This window comes from Ophidiomyces ophidiicola (assembly GCF_022830035.1).
Source record: "Ophidiomyces ophidiicola strain CBS 122913 chromosome Unknown scaffold_35, whole genome shotgun sequence".
In the NCBI taxonomy this organism is placed as follows: domain Eukaryota; kingdom Fungi; phylum Ascomycota; class Eurotiomycetes; order Onygenales; family Onygenaceae; genus Ophidiomyces; species Ophidiomyces ophidiicola.
The window spans coordinates 47,563-64,576 of NW_026054675.1; the positions used below are offsets into that span (position 1 = coordinate 47,563).

The 17,014-nt window shown below is 47.4% G+C and overlaps 7 protein-coding genes across 7 annotated transcripts; 4 read left to right on the top strand and 3 right to left on the bottom strand.

Annotated features, from left to right (window-relative positions):
• Positions 1-46: 46 nt before the first annotated feature.
• LOZ57_006039 (uncharacterized protein) lies at positions 47-1,247 on the top strand (the record flags this gene model as incomplete). Its single annotated transcript, XM_049255063.1, has 2 exons — positions 47-544; positions 633-1,247. 2 exons carry the CDS (start codon positions 47-49, stop codon positions 1,245-1,247), a joined length of 1,113 nt encoding a protein of 370 aa, XP_049105918.1.
• A 202-nt stretch (positions 1,248-1,449) lies between these two features.
• sof1 lies at positions 1,450-2,899 on the bottom strand (the record flags this gene model as incomplete). The annotated part of the gene is made up of 3 exons (XM_049255064.1): positions 1,450-1,810; positions 1,862-2,841; positions 2,897-2,899. 3 exons carry the CDS (start codon positions 2,897-2,899, stop codon positions 1,450-1,452), a joined length of 1,344 nt encoding a protein of 447 aa, XP_049105919.1.
• Positions 2,900-3,158: 259 nt separating this feature from the next.
• RPN6 (26S proteasome regulatory subunit rpn6) lies at positions 3,159-4,492 on the top strand (the record flags this gene model as incomplete). The annotated part of the gene is made up of 2 exons (XM_049255065.1): positions 3,159-3,429; positions 3,486-4,492. The coding sequence occupies 2 exons, from the start codon at positions 3,159-3,161 to the stop codon at positions 4,490-4,492; spliced, it is 1,278 nt and encodes a 425-aa protein (XP_049105920.1).
• Positions 4,493-4,971: 479 nt separating this feature from the next.
• On the top strand, positions 4,972-6,476 carry ssr3 (SWI/SNF and RSC complex subunit Ssr3; the record flags this gene model as incomplete). Its single annotated transcript, XM_049255066.1, has 2 exons — positions 4,972-5,880; positions 5,955-6,476. 2 exons carry the CDS (start codon positions 4,972-4,974, stop codon positions 6,474-6,476), a joined length of 1,431 nt encoding a protein of 476 aa, XP_049105921.1.
• A 465-nt stretch (positions 6,477-6,941) lies between these two features.
• Positions 6,942-8,185, bottom strand: LOZ57_006043 (uncharacterized protein; the record flags this gene model as incomplete). The annotated part of the gene is made up of 2 exons (XM_049255067.1): positions 6,942-7,637; positions 7,706-8,185. The coding sequence occupies 2 exons, from the start codon at positions 8,183-8,185 to the stop codon at positions 6,942-6,944; spliced, it is 1,176 nt and encodes a 391-aa protein (XP_049105922.1).
• Positions 8,186-8,797: 612 nt separating this feature from the next.
• On the bottom strand, positions 8,798-15,146 carry LOZ57_006044 (uncharacterized protein; the record flags this gene model as incomplete). The annotated part of the gene is made up of 2 exons (XM_049255068.1): positions 8,798-14,975; positions 15,043-15,146. 2 exons carry the CDS (start codon positions 15,144-15,146, stop codon positions 8,798-8,800), a joined length of 6,282 nt encoding a protein of 2,093 aa, XP_049105923.1.
• Positions 15,147-15,751: 605 nt separating this feature from the next.
• Positions 15,752-16,408, top strand: RPL27B (60S ribosomal protein L27B; the record flags this gene model as incomplete). The annotated part of the gene is made up of 2 exons (XM_049255069.1): positions 15,752-15,805; positions 16,019-16,408. The coding sequence occupies 2 exons, from the start codon at positions 15,752-15,754 to the stop codon at positions 16,406-16,408; spliced, it is 444 nt and encodes a 147-aa protein (XP_049105924.1).
• Between the last annotated feature and the right edge of the window lie 606 nt (positions 16,409-17,014).

The following is a 17,014-nucleotide window of genomic DNA, read 5'->3' on the forward strand; positions in this document are numbered from 1 at the left end:
TGATCTCACTCAACAGCTTTCACATATCCCCAGTCGAGCACTCACAATGTCTTCGCCTACATCATACCGACAACCACACGACTTACACTGGACCGAGCACGTCAGCCTTGACCTTTTCCTGCGCGCTCTCCATAAGACGTTCCTCCACCCGTTCATCGCATGGCTTATTCCGCTATGTCTCCGCGCACAAGCCACCCCGTACTCTCATCCTGCATTCATCACCACGGTCGCATATGCCTCCCTCCTCTCGCTAGTCGTCCTCCTCGCAATGGTGAATAGACGCATTGCGTATGGACTGCCGCGCACTGTGGATCTAGAAGAGGAGGTGGTGGTTATTACCGGCGGCGCCAGCGGGGTGGGATTGCTGATTGCGAAGATATATGGAATGAGGGGTGTGAGTGTTGCGGTTCTGGATGAGAAAACACCAGACAGAGAGGGTAAAGACGGCCTTGGATTTGAGGAAATGCCCAGTGTGGAATATTATCGATGCAATGTAGGCGACGAGGCCCAGGTGGAAGAGGTAGCTAGGAGGATAAACAATGATGTGCGTTCCGCGATCAATCCATTCATCTATTTACCCAGCTACAGGCTAATAAGTCTGTTGCAATAATATGTTACTAACTTGCGTGAAGCTCGGAACGCCAACTATTCTCATCAATTGCGTCGCTGCATCCATCAATGGCCTTCCTCTTCTTTCCCTCTCTAGTAACGCTATTCAAAAAACTATCAACGCAAACCTCAGCTCTTTTTTCCATACCTTGCAAGCCTTTCTTCCCGGCATGCAAGAGTCCCCTAATGGCGGCACAATCGTGACTGTTAGCTCAGTTCTAGCGTACCTTACGGCAGCTGGTCTGTCGGATTATACAGCTACCAAGGCTGCTATCACTGCCGTTCACAAAACTGTAGAGGCAGAGCTCGCGTTATCCGGAGCAAATGTGAAAGTGAAGATGCTACTTGTGGAGACGGGACAAATAGCAACTCAATTATTTGAACGGATTAAAACCCCGAACAAAGTTTTTGCACCCGTCTTAGAACCTGTTCAAGTCGCCCAGAAAATTGTGTCTGTTATTGATAGTGGAAACGGTGGGCTTATCCGGATGCCAGCTTATGCATCTTTGGTTAGCTGGTATACGGTCCTTCCAGCGTCAATCCAGAAACTCGCTAGATGTCTGAGCGGGATTGACAAAGCAGTCCAAAAAGCAGGATATTCGGCGGACGAAAAAAAGGAGGCGTTGAAACTTTCGTAATGATCCAGGCTGCTGACACTTCGGCAATGTCTTAAAGAAATAATCATTAACCTGATTGCAATCAATATCCAGGGGTCATTCGTCAGAAATGGGTATCCCTGGTGTTTGTTCCTTTGGTAATGCTGATCCATGGGTGGTACAGGACAAAGGGAACGGGTAGCATAAATAGGGGTTTGCGTGAATCTGTATTAGTATTTATGAATTATTTTTCTTTCGCAAGCACCATCTTCTCTCGTTCGCTTCGTCGTGCAGGCAATGACCCCTTTTTACTATTCTTCCGTATATTCTCTTGCCTCCTCTTGATAGCATTGAGCTCCTCATTTTTAATCTCCCCGGCTTTCTTTACAGCTTTGGGAAGATGTCTATGGCGCTTAATGCGTCTGATCTCCGGCATGTGGGCATATCTTTGTTTAAGGGCTTCGTCATATTGGAGTTTCTGGCGTTGACGTGCGCTTTTGATTCCACTTCTGGAGGAGGCTTCCGCACGCCAGAGACGAATATTGCCGTCATCCGACCCGGATAACACGTATTTGCTATCTGGTGTAAATTTCACGGAGAACACCCTACACAACATGTTAGTTTGTTAAAATCCGCTGTGTCTAAGGAAACCGTACCTCTGCATTCGTTTCGTATGGTAGATATCTCTAGAGTGCCCATTGGAACGGTTCCATAATCTAACAGTACGATCATATGATGCCGTGACAAGTTCTTCACCGGTTGGGCTAAACTCGACATCCATAACAGCTGCAACGTGATCCTTCAAAATATTCAGAGCACGATCCATTTTTCGCATGTCAAATATATACACATTGTGATCTTCATTAGCAACAGCGAAATTGAATGCCTCCATCGGATTCCAGGCAATTGCATTTGAGGCAAGATTAAGAACCACTTTTGTAAGAGGCGAGGATGTGCGTAGGTCATACATTATAAGAGATCGATCCGTTGCAGCAGATGCTAAAATTGACGTTTCTGTGCGATTAAATGCCAGTGAGGTAATCGTATCGATGCTTGTTGGCCAGTGGAGTGTTTGGGATGGCGTAGAAGACGGCCGAGAAAGATCATAAATGGAAATGATCGATGACGAAGCAGCAAAAGAAGGATGTGTCTCATGCTGGGACAACCCGGTAAAAGCTCCCTGGCCAAGGTATGTTGCTAAAGGAGGTGTGTCGGATGCTGTATTATAAGGGTCAAAAAGTTTGACGGTTTTATCAGCGGCACATGATAGCAGCTTCTTGTCAGAAGTCCAACAAACGCTCTTAACAACATTTTCATGCCCTTGAGCCTGCCAGACTTCATTGCGATTCTCTAGATCCCAGACTTTAACCACACCATCACCGCTTCCACTCGCAAGACGCTCAAGCGAATTTGGATCTTTTGCCATACAATATACTCCGTCAACGTGACCATTTCCAAGCTGCGCAATAAATGGCGCAGCAAACATCCTTTCCAATTTGGTGGCATTCAAAGCCCTGGTGTATTCTCGTGCTCTTTCAAAGGGATGCTGAGAGGGATCGAGGTTTCGTGCAAGTCTTGTCGTGCCCGTTCCCGGAGTCTGCTGCGAAGCAGCAGACCGTGAAAGAGCTTTTATTTTCTACTACCTTGTCAGCACTAGCAGTTGAAAGTATATGAAGGCCTAAGTTACCGACCATATTGTCCGCAGTTAATAGCTTGTGAAGTAGCTCGCAGGGTATTTTATTATTTTTAATAAGAGTTGAGGCGGGCTTTTTATCATACCGGATTATTATTCTTCCGTATTGAGCTTGACTTGCTTGGCTGTGGTCTAGCTGGAGCAACATCAGAGCTCTTCTTTCGCATTCAACCGCCAGCATATCTTGCCTCTCTCTGCTTTTTCTATTTAACTGCTTTGCTTATTACTCAAACGTTGTTAAAATAGGGTACTGGATTGGGATGGCTCCTAACGACTCACAAAATGCTAGCCTTCTGAAAGAGGCCGCTGCCTTGTCCAAGACAGATCCGCCAAAAGCAGAGGCTATCTTTCACAAAATCCTTTCATCAGGGCCGGGCTCGACGGATGCTTCATCTAGAGATTACGAATCTGCCCTAGTTGGACTAGGCGAGCTATATCGCGACCAGAGGAGACCCAATGAACTTGCTGAACTCTTGAAGACCAGCAGATCCTCCTTCTCTTCTTTTGCAAAGGCAAAATCGGCAAAACTTGGTATGCTTCTTTTTAGAATATATGTGCTCTAAATTGCAATTGTCTAACTTATACAGTCCGACAACTTCTCGACTTCTTCGCTGCGATACCAAATACCCTTGACATTCAGATCTCGGTTATTAAATCATGCATAGACTGGGCTGTATCAGAACGACGATCTTTTTTGCGCCAAAACCTCGAAACAAGGCTTGTTTCAATATATATGCAAAAGCAGTCTTATTATGATGCACTTACTTTAATCAATTCACTCCTCCGCGAACTTAAACGTCTCGATGATAAGCTCGTGTTGGTTGAGGTACAGCTCCTAGAATCGCGTGTCTATCACGCGCTCGGTAATCAGCCAAAAGCTCGGGCTGCCCTAACATCGGCCCGCACCTCCGCAGCGTCAGTTTATACACCACCATTACTACAAGCTGGTTTGGATATGCAAAGTGGTATGCTTCATGCAGAAGATAAAGACTTCAACACCGCGTATTCCTACTTTATCGAAGCACTTGACGGCTATAACTCACTGGAAGAGGAAAGCAAGGCCACTTCTGCGTTGCAGTACATGCTTCTTTGCAAAATCATGCTGAATTCTGCAAACGACGTGAATACGCTTCTGGCCTCAAAACATGCTATTCGATATGCCGGGACAAGTCTAGAAGCTATGAAGGCAGTCGCTAAGGCTCATTCAAATCGATCATTAGAGGAGTATGAAAGGACGCTGACGGACTACCGATATGAGCTGGGAAGTGATATTTTTATCAGAAACCACCTTCGGAGGCTCTACGACGCCATGCTCGAACAAAATTTGATTAAAGTGATTGAACCTTTTAGCAGAGTAGAGATTGATCATGTTGCGAAGATGGTTGGCCTGGATACGCAACAAGTCGAGAAGAAGCTCTCGCAGATGATCCTTGACAAGGTGATTATTGGCGTATTGGACCAGGGTGCGGGTTGTTTGATTGTTTTCGACGAAGCGGAGAGGGACCAGGGCTACGATGCTGCCCTGGAGACAATCGACAAGCTCAACAGCGTAGTGGACGTCCTGTATACGAACCAGGCGTCGCTGCTGGAGTAGCCTGCAGCGATTATGTAATATATACATTAGCGCCAAGAAACCGACCCCATAGATCTATCACGTGAAGTTCTGTCCGTATGTAGTTTAGCGCGTGTGGGCATCCCAGAATCGACTGGGCTAGCAAAGCCAAACCCTTCCGCGCAGCTTTGTTCGCTGGCGCGGTTTCACGACAACAATCTGATCCTGTCGCGACGCATCCACCGCTTTGCAGTTCGCGAGCTCACTGCTGACCGCTCGTCTCTTTGGTCTAATTGCCGCCCCGGCTATCGCCAAGATGCACGCCCCAATGCAGCCCAACTATCGTTCTTACCCACAGCCTATTCATCACCGCCAACCCAGTACTCCGCGAAGAGTCGTTGGGGTCCCTGGTCTGTAGCATCCGCCCTCTAAAACTGAAGCTTGGATTTCTACAATCACTGCATTCTGGCGGATTCAAGTCCTTCAGTCGGTGCTGACCTTCCTTCGCGTCCATAGGAATGATGCCGGTGCCAGTGCCACAGCACAGTATCCCCAACCCACAGGTTCTCGCCGCGCAGCAGCGACACGTCCCCCTGCATCCAGATTCTTCGAACCGTCGGAGTCGCAAGCCGACCGATAAATGCCTACCTGACGCTATTGAAGATGTTGCCATTGGTGATGGAGTTCAGCAATATAAGCGGCTACAGGAGATCGAGAGAAGGCTCGATTCTGCGATCATGAGGAAAAGACTCGATATTCAGGACTCTGTGAATAGGAATATAAGAAGATATCGCACGATGAGGCTGTGGGTGTCAAATACGGTTGAGCAGCAGCCCTGGCAACAGATTGAGGACAATCCTGATGTTCCACCAAGAATCGGTACTGGCCGCTATAAAGTGAAAATTGAAGGACGCTTTCTCGGGGACATGTCAGACTTTACTAGCCCAGATGATGAAACTACTGGAGATCTAGAGAAAGATTCAGATGCGATGGAGGAAGAGAAGCCGCCGCAGAAACAAACCAATAGCACAAGGTCCAGTTTTGCAGTTAGAAAAAGACTGTCGCATTTTTTCAAAACCATAACAGTTGAGTTCGAAAAACCCTCCGAGCCTGGAGTAGCGGATTTGGCTACAATTGTCTGGAACAAGCCACCTTTACTGCCAAACCCAATAAACCCGTCTCCCGTCTCCGATTTCGACTCGTTACAGTTTTCACGAGCAGCTGAGGTCAACATCAACGGTTTTATAACAATGACAAGAGACGAGAATCCAGAACGGTATCTGTTGAGTAAGGACCTAGCATCGATACTTGACGTGGAAGAGGAATCCCGTGCTGGTATCATTATCGGGCTTTGGGAATACATTAAAGCCGCCGGTCTCCAGGAGATTGAAGAGAAACAAGCTGTCGCGTGCAACGAACGTCTAAGAGCGGTATGTATAACGCACGCCATACATATAGTACGTATCAATTGGTCCGAAGATAGTCATCTAATTCTCAGCTCCAGGTTTTTGGAAGAGACAAGATCTACTTCCCCGCAATCCCCGAACTCATTGGACCACACTGCACCCCCCTTCCTCCTATCAAAATTCCCTTCACAATTCGCGTCGACAAAGAATTCCATGATAATCCCGTTCCTGCAATCTATGACATTCGCCTTGCTGTTGATGATGTAATGCGTCGAAGAATGGTTCGACTCACTGCAGCAACGGAGTTTCCATCGATGCTCCGACAAGTCTCTAAGCTAGACGACCAGCTTGCCCTCGTAATCCAGGCCCTTCACCACTCCAAGGCCAAGCATTCTTTCTTTATTAACCTGAGTAAGGACCCCGTGCATTTCATCAAGCGATGGTTCCTTAGCCAAAGACGTGATCTGGAAATTATTCTGGGAGAATCTGCGAAGGCGGGTCGTACGGATCCTGATGCCCCTGAGTTTAGGAGAGGAGGGTCGGGCAGCGCTTGGGACACACCCATCGCGAAGGAAGCTGTTCGATATATGCTATCTAGGCCCACCCACGTGGGAAGGTGAGAGTACGAATGGGGTGAAAAGGAGATGTTGTTCATGTTCAAAAGGCGTCTATGGTCATATCAGGTATTCGGGGTGGGCGAGTTAAGGAATCTTGGTGTTGTGCAACAGTTCTAGATTTTATACACTTCTTTTCAAGGATTTTTCTCGTTAATCCTAAAACACTATAGTTATAGGTCGTCAAATAAATAATATGTTTCGGCAGTGATTCGAAGTGTAGGGTTTAGTGCAAAAGAATAGTCGCCTACAATTACAGTAACAAGAACTACAATAGATCCGAGAGGTTCACATCTAACATCTAACTTGATAATATCAATCACGAGTCATTATATCTACATTTCGAGAGTAACAGACCAGCCACCAGAGATCGCACAATTAAAGCGATGGAGAAAAACGCAAAATAAGGGAAGGGCTCAAACAGAACGTTTACGCAAAAGTCTCCCAACAGGTACATAAATTCATAGAATATTAGGCCTTTCGTCTTCGGGTCCCAGGGCCTTTATATTGAGCCGCTGAAGAAGGAGCTGCCATGGGCTTGCGGTCATCAACATCCTCGTCCTTCATACCACCATTAATAAATACTCTTTCCTCCTCTTCCAAAGTAGCAGCCGCTTCAAGCACCATTGCTTCAGCCTCTTTTTCAACAACTTTTGGAATAATTTCCTGTTTCACCTTACCCTCCGCGGGCGCCCTGAACCTCTTCATGACGGTATCAATCATCTTTGAAAACCAAAAGAAGTTCAAAGAGTTAAGGATGAGGTTGCTGCCGAGGTATAGAAGCACAAGCCAAAGTGGAATGCCATCTTCCTGATGATGCGCAAATTTGGATATTTCATTGCTGGCTTTCACGCAAGCCTCATCGATGCAAATCGTATTATTCCGTCCCTGGAAAACCATTGTGTAGATGTCGAATGGAGTTCGAAGATCTTCGGAACCACGAGACTGACTAAGTGCCTTGAAAATATCCGTGAAGACCCGTACTGACTGGTATGTTCCCCATACCAAACGACAACTAAAAAATACAGCGAGAAGTATTATGCCATTGTACCACTGAGCCCTACTTCCAGTCATGTTGACTTTGTCGAAGAACCAGTGAAAATTGAGAAACGGACTTGAAAGTTCGTAAAGAATAAATATCGGGCTATAGAAATTCACAAAAGGTCGCTGGATGAATCACAAGGGGGAGTTAGCAAGCCTTTGTGGATGGATAAGACAAAAGGGGTGGCGCTTACGAATCCCAAGCTGAAGACGCATAGAGCGCTAACGGCATGAAAGAATAACCCGATTCCGAATATATCAATATGGAGAGTGCTGACTATCAGATCCCAGAGGAAATACCCTGTAGCAAGGGCCTGGATCATTGTACAGCTGCTGTTGTAGCCGAATACCTTTTCGGCTGTATTCATGTTCTTCCTTTCTTTATCCACAAACAACACCCAGATAGCAACAGAATTTATCAGAGTACTCTGAACAAGCGAGACAACATGAACATCCCAGTTTAACTTGGTTCGTCGCGGGAACTTGGGATATATAGTCGGGAAAAGCCATGAGGACAGCATGGGTGAAATGACGGACTGGACAAGTTGGTAGAAAACAAAAGCACCAATAACTTCATGAATATGATATGGCAAAGAGGGTAAAGCAACGTATTCAGAGAAGGGGCGGACAGCATCTTGAAGCCATTCTGGCGGCGGAGGGATGGGGTCCAACATGGTAGTTCGCGCGCAAGCCAGACCCTGGGGTGATAGGAGAGAGTGGACGCGAAGCGAAATAAGGAGCAAATAAAGACCAAGCGCTCGCACCCTAGGACGAAGTGCGGAAGCCGGTCATGGCCTCAAGGCGAGAAGCAGAGCAAAGGCAATTCAGCGGGCCAGCATCGCGTTGGAAGGAGGATCAAGTCGCACGACCTGTGCCTCTGAGCAGTACTGCCGCGTGACGTCGGCCAATCGCGTCAGGTGGAGCCGTTGACCGCCCGCGGAGGATTGTTGGGGAGAATCTAGCCTCTCTAGGATTAGCTCCCGCAGCCCAACGCCCCTGAAACGGTCTAGCCAGGATGTAGATGACATAAGCGGACGAAAGAGCTTCATTATATAATCATTCTAATGACAACAATCGTCGGTCAACGACAGTGGTATCATCAAACACGCGTGCATACGAACACCTCGCTCAAAAACTTCAACTGGTAATTACCTGCTGGAGTGAATCCAGCAGCACACAAAAAGCACAGTAGAAGCAATCGCTGTCAAAACCACTGGTCAAAAACATACAAAATCACAAAGGAAACTATCAGCCCTCACACGGGGCGCCGGGAGAACAGTCATAGCCTACGCAGTAACCGACTCCTTCGCCCCATTTTCTGCTAGGTCCGCCCCGATACCGCTATCAGTACCCTGGGCATATCGAACTAGTTCATTCTCGTTCACCTCCGCCAGCCCATCGACACCATCTTCATCTCCAGAATCGGGCTCTAGCACGCTTTGCTCTTCACCCTCGTCTTCGATTGTATCCCCTTTTGAATCTATTTTATCACCGCTATTTGCTTCCTCAACGAACGCCCCTTGTTGCGCTGAAACGAGAGCGTTGGTCGAGCTGCAGCTAATCTTTCGATCAGCTGAGAAAATACTGCCATTTATTGAGGACAGATCATCCTCGCGGATACTTGAATAGCTCGTTCTTCTCTCTGTTCCAGTATCACTTTCATCAGCAACAGATGTCTCATCCTCTTCCTTTACAACTTCATTTTCTTTATTTGCCATGAAACTTGTTGTATCCCAAGAGGCTTTGCGAAATGGAAAGGTGGATTTAACAGAATGACTTCTCTTGAGATTAGACAGGCCACCACTGCTAGTTTGTGGCAAAGACTGTCGGTCTTTAGGTCCACGATTTCCTGAGACATGATTGAGACTGAGGATCCTCCTCTCGTTCCCCGAACTCGAGGATAAGGTGGATGAGGCTTTCGATCTCAAAGGCGGTCGTCGTTTCAGCGCTACATTGACACCACTTCCTAGAATCCCACTGTCTTTCGTGGACGTACTAGCAGTACTGCGCCGGGTCACTGTACTCGCAGAGCTTGGAACGCGTTTCATGTTCGCCATATCAAGAGGTATAGATCGACCAAGGAGTTGGCTTCGAGCATGATCCAAAACGCCTTCAACGATTCTACGTTCGAGATCTTCGGCGCGACTCTCCATAAGCTGAACTTCTTCACGGCGGATGCGCAAGGCTGTCTCTAGGCCTGCTACTTCTTTGGCCAGTCTGACGTTCTCTTTCGAAAGTTCATCGTTGTCTTTTCTAAGCAGTCTCATCGACTCGAGGAGGATTTCTTTCTCTTCATTAAGTGTGACAACCTCGGCCTCGACTTTCTCCTTTTGGGCCAATCTCTTTTCCAAAGCGATTGCCGTTTCTATTGCCTCCTTCTTCTTGCTCTCGTGCTCCTCGGTAATGATCTTTGACTGCGTCGCCATTAATTCGCCGACCTCCTTTGCCATGCTTGTGAGACGCTCGTGAATTTCATCGAGCTTGTCGATTCTCGCAATAGATTCGGTTGTTGCGTTCGATTCCTTTAACAGCGTGTCAAGTTTGTCATGTACCTTCGAGTCATCGTACACCTCTGCCTGTGGCTGCTCTTTTGCGAGAATGGCATCCAACTTCTCATGTACCTGCGTATCGTCGTACTTCTCCACTTCTGGAAAGTCCTTAAGAATAAGTGCATCTAGTTTTTCTTGAACTTGTGAATCGTCATACTTTTCGCATTGTGGAAGCTCCTTGCCGAGAATTTCATCCAGTTTCGCATGTACTGGACCATCGTCATACCTCTCCGGTTCTGGGATATCCTTCAGGAGCAGCGCATCCAACTTCTCTTGGATTTGTGAATCATTGTACTTCTCACATTGCGGATTTTCTTTGGAAAGGAGTGTATCCAACTTCTCTTGCACCGTGGTGTCGTCATATTTCTCGTACATTGGCTCTTCTTTAGGTTCCTCTGGAGCTGGCAATGCCAGCATGGGCAAAAGCGGAGTAATTGCCTGAGGTATTGTTGAAAGATCAGTCTTGATCTCTGCGGTCGCTTTTTGAGAATGCTCGTAGTGCTGGCCAACGATATCTAATATTCCTTTGAGAGAGCTCAGAAGCTCGGGGTGAGAATCTGCGGCATGGCGCTCCAATCGATCAGTTGCTGCGAAGGCTTGTTCAAACTGGCTCTTTATATCTTCATGCTGCATCTTTACATCAGAGTGCAATTCGTCAACTTTTGAAAACGACTGATCCACTCGTTCGAAAAATGTTTTTGCGTCGTCACTCATCCTGTCGCATGCTTCCGTCAAAGTGGTTCCCAAGCCATCTATGACAGCCTTGATATCTTCGACAAGGTTCTTTGTGCCAGTGAGTGACTCAAGCGCCTGCACGTCCCTTTCCTCGGTGGAAGAAAATTTATCTTCTAAGGAAGTTTGAGCATCGTCATATTTCGCAATAACTTCAGCAAATTTTTCGTCGAGTTTCGCGCCCAGGTCTGAGAGGATAGCACCCTTGCCGTCTTCCTGCTTCGCCAGCAATTCACTGTGCTTTTCCTCCCATTCCATTTTGACTGCTTCACGGTCCCCATGAGACCGTTCAAATTCACGAGTCACAAGGTCGGAAAGCTCTTTAATTGTTTCTGCTTTAGCCAACTCCTCAGCCGCATCGTTGAAGCCCAAGACCATCGTTTTAATATCACTAAAACTCTGGTCACTTTCAGCGAGCTTTTCCCTAATCTCGTCGCGGAGTCCACTGATCAAAGCCTTTGCGTCTTCAATTTTCTCAGCAATACCTCCGTGCTCTACTTTGCGGGCCTCAAACGCTTGCGCTGTCATTTGATTTTCAGCCTCTACCTTTTCTTTGAACTCATTTACTAAGGACGTGAGTAGACTGAGCTCATCTTTAGTGGGTAGTGTCTCCACATCTGGAAGGACGAAGTCATCTAGCTGGGCTTTAATCTCGAACATCAGGGTTTCCAGATTCTGGAAGTCCTCCTTGTTGATTTTTGCAGAGTCATCCTCGGGCTCCTTTGATGATGAGCTCTTAATTTCTTCTACGACTGTCCAGATGTCTTTCAAAACGGTCTCTAGATTGGTGACTTCGGCCTTTGTAGGTGCTTCTTTTTCCACGTGCGTGACAAATCCGCTGATTAGCTCCTTAAGTTCCTTTGTAAGGACTTCCAAGCCTTCCACACGTTCAGCAGTGACAAAACTAGCGTTTGTTGAGGTAGACATCTCGTCTAGGCGCAATTTGATATTGTCAACAAGCAATCCGACAGCTTCAACATCTTCTTTCATTGCTGCGCCATCCATTGGATTTTCACGAGAACCAATTTCCGAAACAAGGCCCTGCATCTCTTTGACAGCGTCGAGCATTTCTGTCAAATCCTCTTTTTTGGCGATGTTTGGATCTATTTCAGGGGTTTTAGGCGTTTGGTCGATGGAGTCCACTTTAATTTGCAACTGAATAACCAATGCCTTGAGGCTCTCAATATCGGCGCCAATTGACGACTCTTTCTTCAGCATCAACTCCTTGCCTCGTGCAGCATTGCTTTCATTTTCTTCCTTCTGGAACTCACGGAGCTCCTCAATTTCCGCCCTAATGTTTGACAATCCGTCTTTAAGTGTCTCGAACAGTTCATCATTGAAGCTGGTGTCTGAAGTTTTGTTCAATATCTTGTCCATATCAGACCGAAGGGCATCAACTCCGTCATGGAACGCGTCGAGGAGCTCGCTCGTGTTAGATAGGATGCTCTCATTGTCTTTCTTCTGGGTGTATTCACCAAGCAAAGTCTCGAGGCTTTCCTTCATGGCAGATATGATCTCATCCTTCTCCGTTGTTGGATCTGCCCTCACGATAGCCATGCTGAGAGTGTCTCGCAAGTGCCCAAATTCCTCTTGGATTGTATTTGTTAGCTCAGGATTGTCTTTCTTGAAATGATCCCCTTCTGTGATATCACGAATCGCATCAAGAATCTCATCTTTTTCACTGGAAACATTACTTCGGATAAGAAGGCCGCTAAGTGTCTGGCGGAGGTGTTCGAATTCCTTTTCCATAGCATCCAATAACTCGACAGTGTCGGTTGGTCGACCCGCTGAAGATTCTGCGATTGTCTTTTCTAAGTCGCCTTGTAGAAGTCGAAATCCGTCCTTCACTGTGTCAATTATTTCGTCTTTGCCAGTGACATCTGCCGCCCGGTCAACATATGATTCAATCTCTCCGCGCAACACTTCAAGGCCGTCTTTAATGGCATCGAGCACCTGTTCCGTGTCTCTGCCATTTGCTGCGGAGTACTCTTTAAACTCTTCTTTCATCTCCGTGATTACTCCATTGAAATGCTCAATTACTTGACCGCCGAAGTTATCACCGACCGAATTAGACGCGTCGTGAAAACCAGTTCGAACAGCTTCAAAGACATCCTCTCGGCTGATTTCGGGCTCTTTTGCGATGGGTTCTCGACTCTCAAAGGCTTCTTTAACAGCTATCAAGATATCCTCTCGTGACAGTGCTTCTCTTTCGAAAACTGCTGGAGGAACTGGCCACTCGAAGCTCTCCAGACATTCACGCACAGCATTAACAAGGTCGTCACGAATAGAGCATATATCCGGCTCCACGCGTGGTGGATTGAAGTCTTGAAGAGCAATATTGATGGCCTCCACAACTTGTTCGTAAGTGGCGCCCGGTTCAACGGCCTCTTTTTGGGGCTGGTATTCTTTGAGCCCCTCCGTCAAACACTCCAATATTTCTTCTCTTTCGAGCCCAAAATTTTGGAGTTCTATTTCAGGCTTGTAAGTTTCCCAAGCTTCCCTAACCGCCTCAAGAATTTCTTCTCTCTGAATTCCAGGCTTCGCTGGTTCAGGCGGAGGTTGATTGGCAAAAGAACTTTCTTCCACTGCTTTTTGACATGCCGAATAAATTTCTTCGTTACTCAAGCCACAGTTTACGACCGGTGGTGCTGGTTCTTGACGGCTTTCGGATATCAGCTGTTCCATCTGTTTCCGTAGCTGAACCAAGCCCTCTTCGACAATGTGTTCAATCTCCTCTTTGCTTGGTACAACCAACTCGGTGTCATTTGCGGGTTGGCGTGTCTCGGCCTCTTCGAGCTTTCGAGCAATCTCCCTGCCCATGCCCAAAACCTCGCCGCGTAGTTCTCGAACAAGCGCCTTGACTTCATTGGTAATTCCCCCACCTTCCGACACGCTGGCCTTGACCCGCTTTAAAACGTTGAGGATATCTTCTGCTTTGGATGGAGACGGCTCTGGTGAATCGCCCCTTGGGTCAGTGTTTACAAAAGGGTCGGATAAATCCCCATCAACCGAACCCCTAGACTTCGATTTTACCAGAGCCCGGCTATTAGAGCTTTCCTTCACAACATTTAGAATTTCCTCCAACATTGTAAGCATAGGCCCATCTGTACTTTTGTCGGTAGAATTTGACTTCATTCCTTCAACAAGTTGCAACAGCTGCTCCTGCCCTTCTTTCGTCGCCATCTCCCTCAAAACTTTCTCGAGAAGTGCGATGCTTGCGGACCCATCTGTGGATATAGCGGGTGAGCCTGCAAGCTCTCTTTCCATCGCGATGGCAAAGCTATTTGGACTTGGAATACGCGGTAACGTGTAGCTTTTTCTCGAGCCTGGAGATGCGTCTTTGTTTTCAATCATAAAGGGGCCTGCCCCAGCATTCATATATGAGCGACTTCCAGATTCTTCCAGCAATTTGGCAGACAAATTCGTCGCTAGCTCTTTCAAGCTTTTCCGAATGTCTTCATCTCTTGCGTTGGTGGCAGCCTTGAGGCTCACAAGATCGGTCGCATTATCCTTACTCCTGCGGCTGAGCTGCGCCATTTCTTGTTGCAAGGATGTAGCAATGCCAGTTAAACTAATTATTTGGGCAGAAAGGGCTTCAATGCTCTGTGGGGCTTGCTGCGGCGGCTGCTGTTGTTTAGCGACACTGTTGGTGGTATTTGACAAGGCTGACGCGGGAAGATCAATGTCAATAGGCACTTGCATATTTTGAAGCGCAAGCATTGTGGCAGAGGGCGGTGTGTTTTCCCCCAGGATTGGCTTGGACAAATATCGACTGGCCGGCCGATGGGTAGGAGATTCTCTTCCCGGGGGCGTTGCCGTACTGGATCGAGGTGGATTCTTTTCCGGAGTCTTTACTTCTTGGTCATATACGTTCGCACGAAGTGGTTTTTCCGGCGATCTTCTCTCGAGATAAGATGCAAATTCACGGCTATTTGTTGTGGCATTGTGATATGATTGCATTCGTTTATGATATTGACCTTTGATGAGCGATTTCTCCGCCGAAGGCTTCAACGGCATGGGGTTTACTGTGTATGTGCTGGGCGTGCTGTCATGGCTCTTTTCTACCAACGCGGTGGCAGCCGCTTGTATAGATGCAGAAATGTTGGCTCTTGTTGCTGGGCTGTTTGACCCCGGGTTTAACGGAAGCGGCGGCGGTGCTCTCTCGGGGTCAGCACTATCCCACCTGTAGAGTTGTTGGGTTAGGCATCAAGCTCCTCAATTCTAGCTGATTCGAAATGGAGCTGACATACATCGGGATATGGGGGCGGCTTGCTTCAGACATGGAATGATGGTGCCGGTGGCTTTTGAGCACAAGCTCTCGATCTGAATTGGGTTCTCTCTCGCCCGGCGCCATAGTTTGGCTGTGGGAATCCAAAAATAACGTGTCGCAAATGAAATATTTTGAGGTATCGTAAAATCGTTAACAACAAAGGGACATAAAATCAAAACGCCAGTACCTATGAATCACGCAAGTGTCATGATGCGGAGTCAGTAGATATCAATTCGGGAAGTGGTAAACAAAGCGGAGCAGCGCAGGTCACAGCAGTCTTGACATGGCAACTGCGTAACCGCGCGGCATCATTGGGCGGTTGGTCCCGGCGGTGAGTAAACAAGCACGAGGTTGCCGGGGCGACTGAAGGATGCTGCTTATGTGATCCTGCTCAGTACAGCGGAGCAACTATCCAAATAGGGCTAGACCAGTCCTCGATAAGCGGGCCAATCACCAGCCGGCACACAACAAACACACCGACTCTCCAATTTCGGTGCGTTTTTTGAACTGGTTGAACCCAACAGGCGTGCCGAAAAGTCGACCAGCACACGCTCTCTCCAACATCCCGCCTACCCAGAGCCCGCCGACATTCGCCAGGACTTTTGAAAAATGAAGTGTATGTTCCACGGACTCCGCGCCAGATAATTGCGATTCGGCGAGTGGCGCGATGCTGACTCTTTGAGATAGTCATGAAGGTTGGCCGTGTGGCCATTATCACCAGAGGTCGATATGCCGGCAAAAAGGTACGAAACAATTTTCTTTCGCATTCCCTGGGTGGACGATGGGCCTGCCTGTGTGATATCGATTTGGAATTTTGAGTATCGGACGAGTTATGGATTCAAAGAATTGGACTTGCGCATCTCAAAGTTGAAGATACCGGACACGCGAGGGCTCTCATGGCGGAAAATTTAGTTAAATATGCAAATTATGGCTGACTTTTGGCAAAAATTTTACAGGTCGTGATCATCCAACCCTACGACAACGGTTCCAAAGCCCACCCTTTCCCCTATGCCCTCGTCGCCGGAATTGAGCGCTACCCTTCGAAAGTCACAAAGAGAATGGGCACTAAGAAGGTAGCCAAGCGCAGCAAGGTCAAGCCGTTCATCAAGACCGTCAACTATAACCACCTGATGCCCACCCGTTACACGCTCGAACTGGAAGGATTGAAGGGTGTTGTCACAAACGATACATTCAAGGAGGTATCGCAGCGAGAAGAGGCCAAGAAGACGGTGAAGAAAGCGTTGGAGGACCGCTACACAAGTGGAAAGAACAGATGGTTCTTCACTCCTCTGCGTACGTCTCTACTATCGAAACTTTCTACCTATGATATTGGTGGACTTGTTTAGTATGAAGAGCTAACGAGGATTTATCTAGGTTTCTAAATGTTTTATCTCTTTTCCTTTTTTGATGGGATGGTCCCGGTTGCTATAAGTGCTTCGCGTCTTTTATGCATAGATATGCCATAGTGAGAGAGGGATCAAAAAATGGAAAAACCATGCATAACAGGCAATGAGATAACGAAGTTAATATTCTATCTTGCACTCCGTGCATCGTGAAAAACTCTCGATGAAACTGGGTCCAACGGTCAAGGACCAGCACCCACACCCAACCACGGTTATGTATGCTTTTTTCTAAGCCGAAGGCTTTTGCCGATAGCAATGGAAATAAAATATATGGCGAAATGTGCTACCATAACAATGTCAACAATTAACCTACTTCATCATCCTGACATTCATAGTGATATCTTTCCTGGCAGATAGTGCCATTGATCGTATCATGCCGGCATTGACCGCAGGCCCACTGTCGGGTAGTCATGGCAGATGACTCCCTACTAACCTTCAGCATAGCTCCCATATATGCAACAGTAATGCTCATTATTGTGCAAACCGCCAATTTATGTGTAGTTGCTCGGTGGGGGCCTGGGTGGCCAATTCTCTCTCGAATAGCCTCAT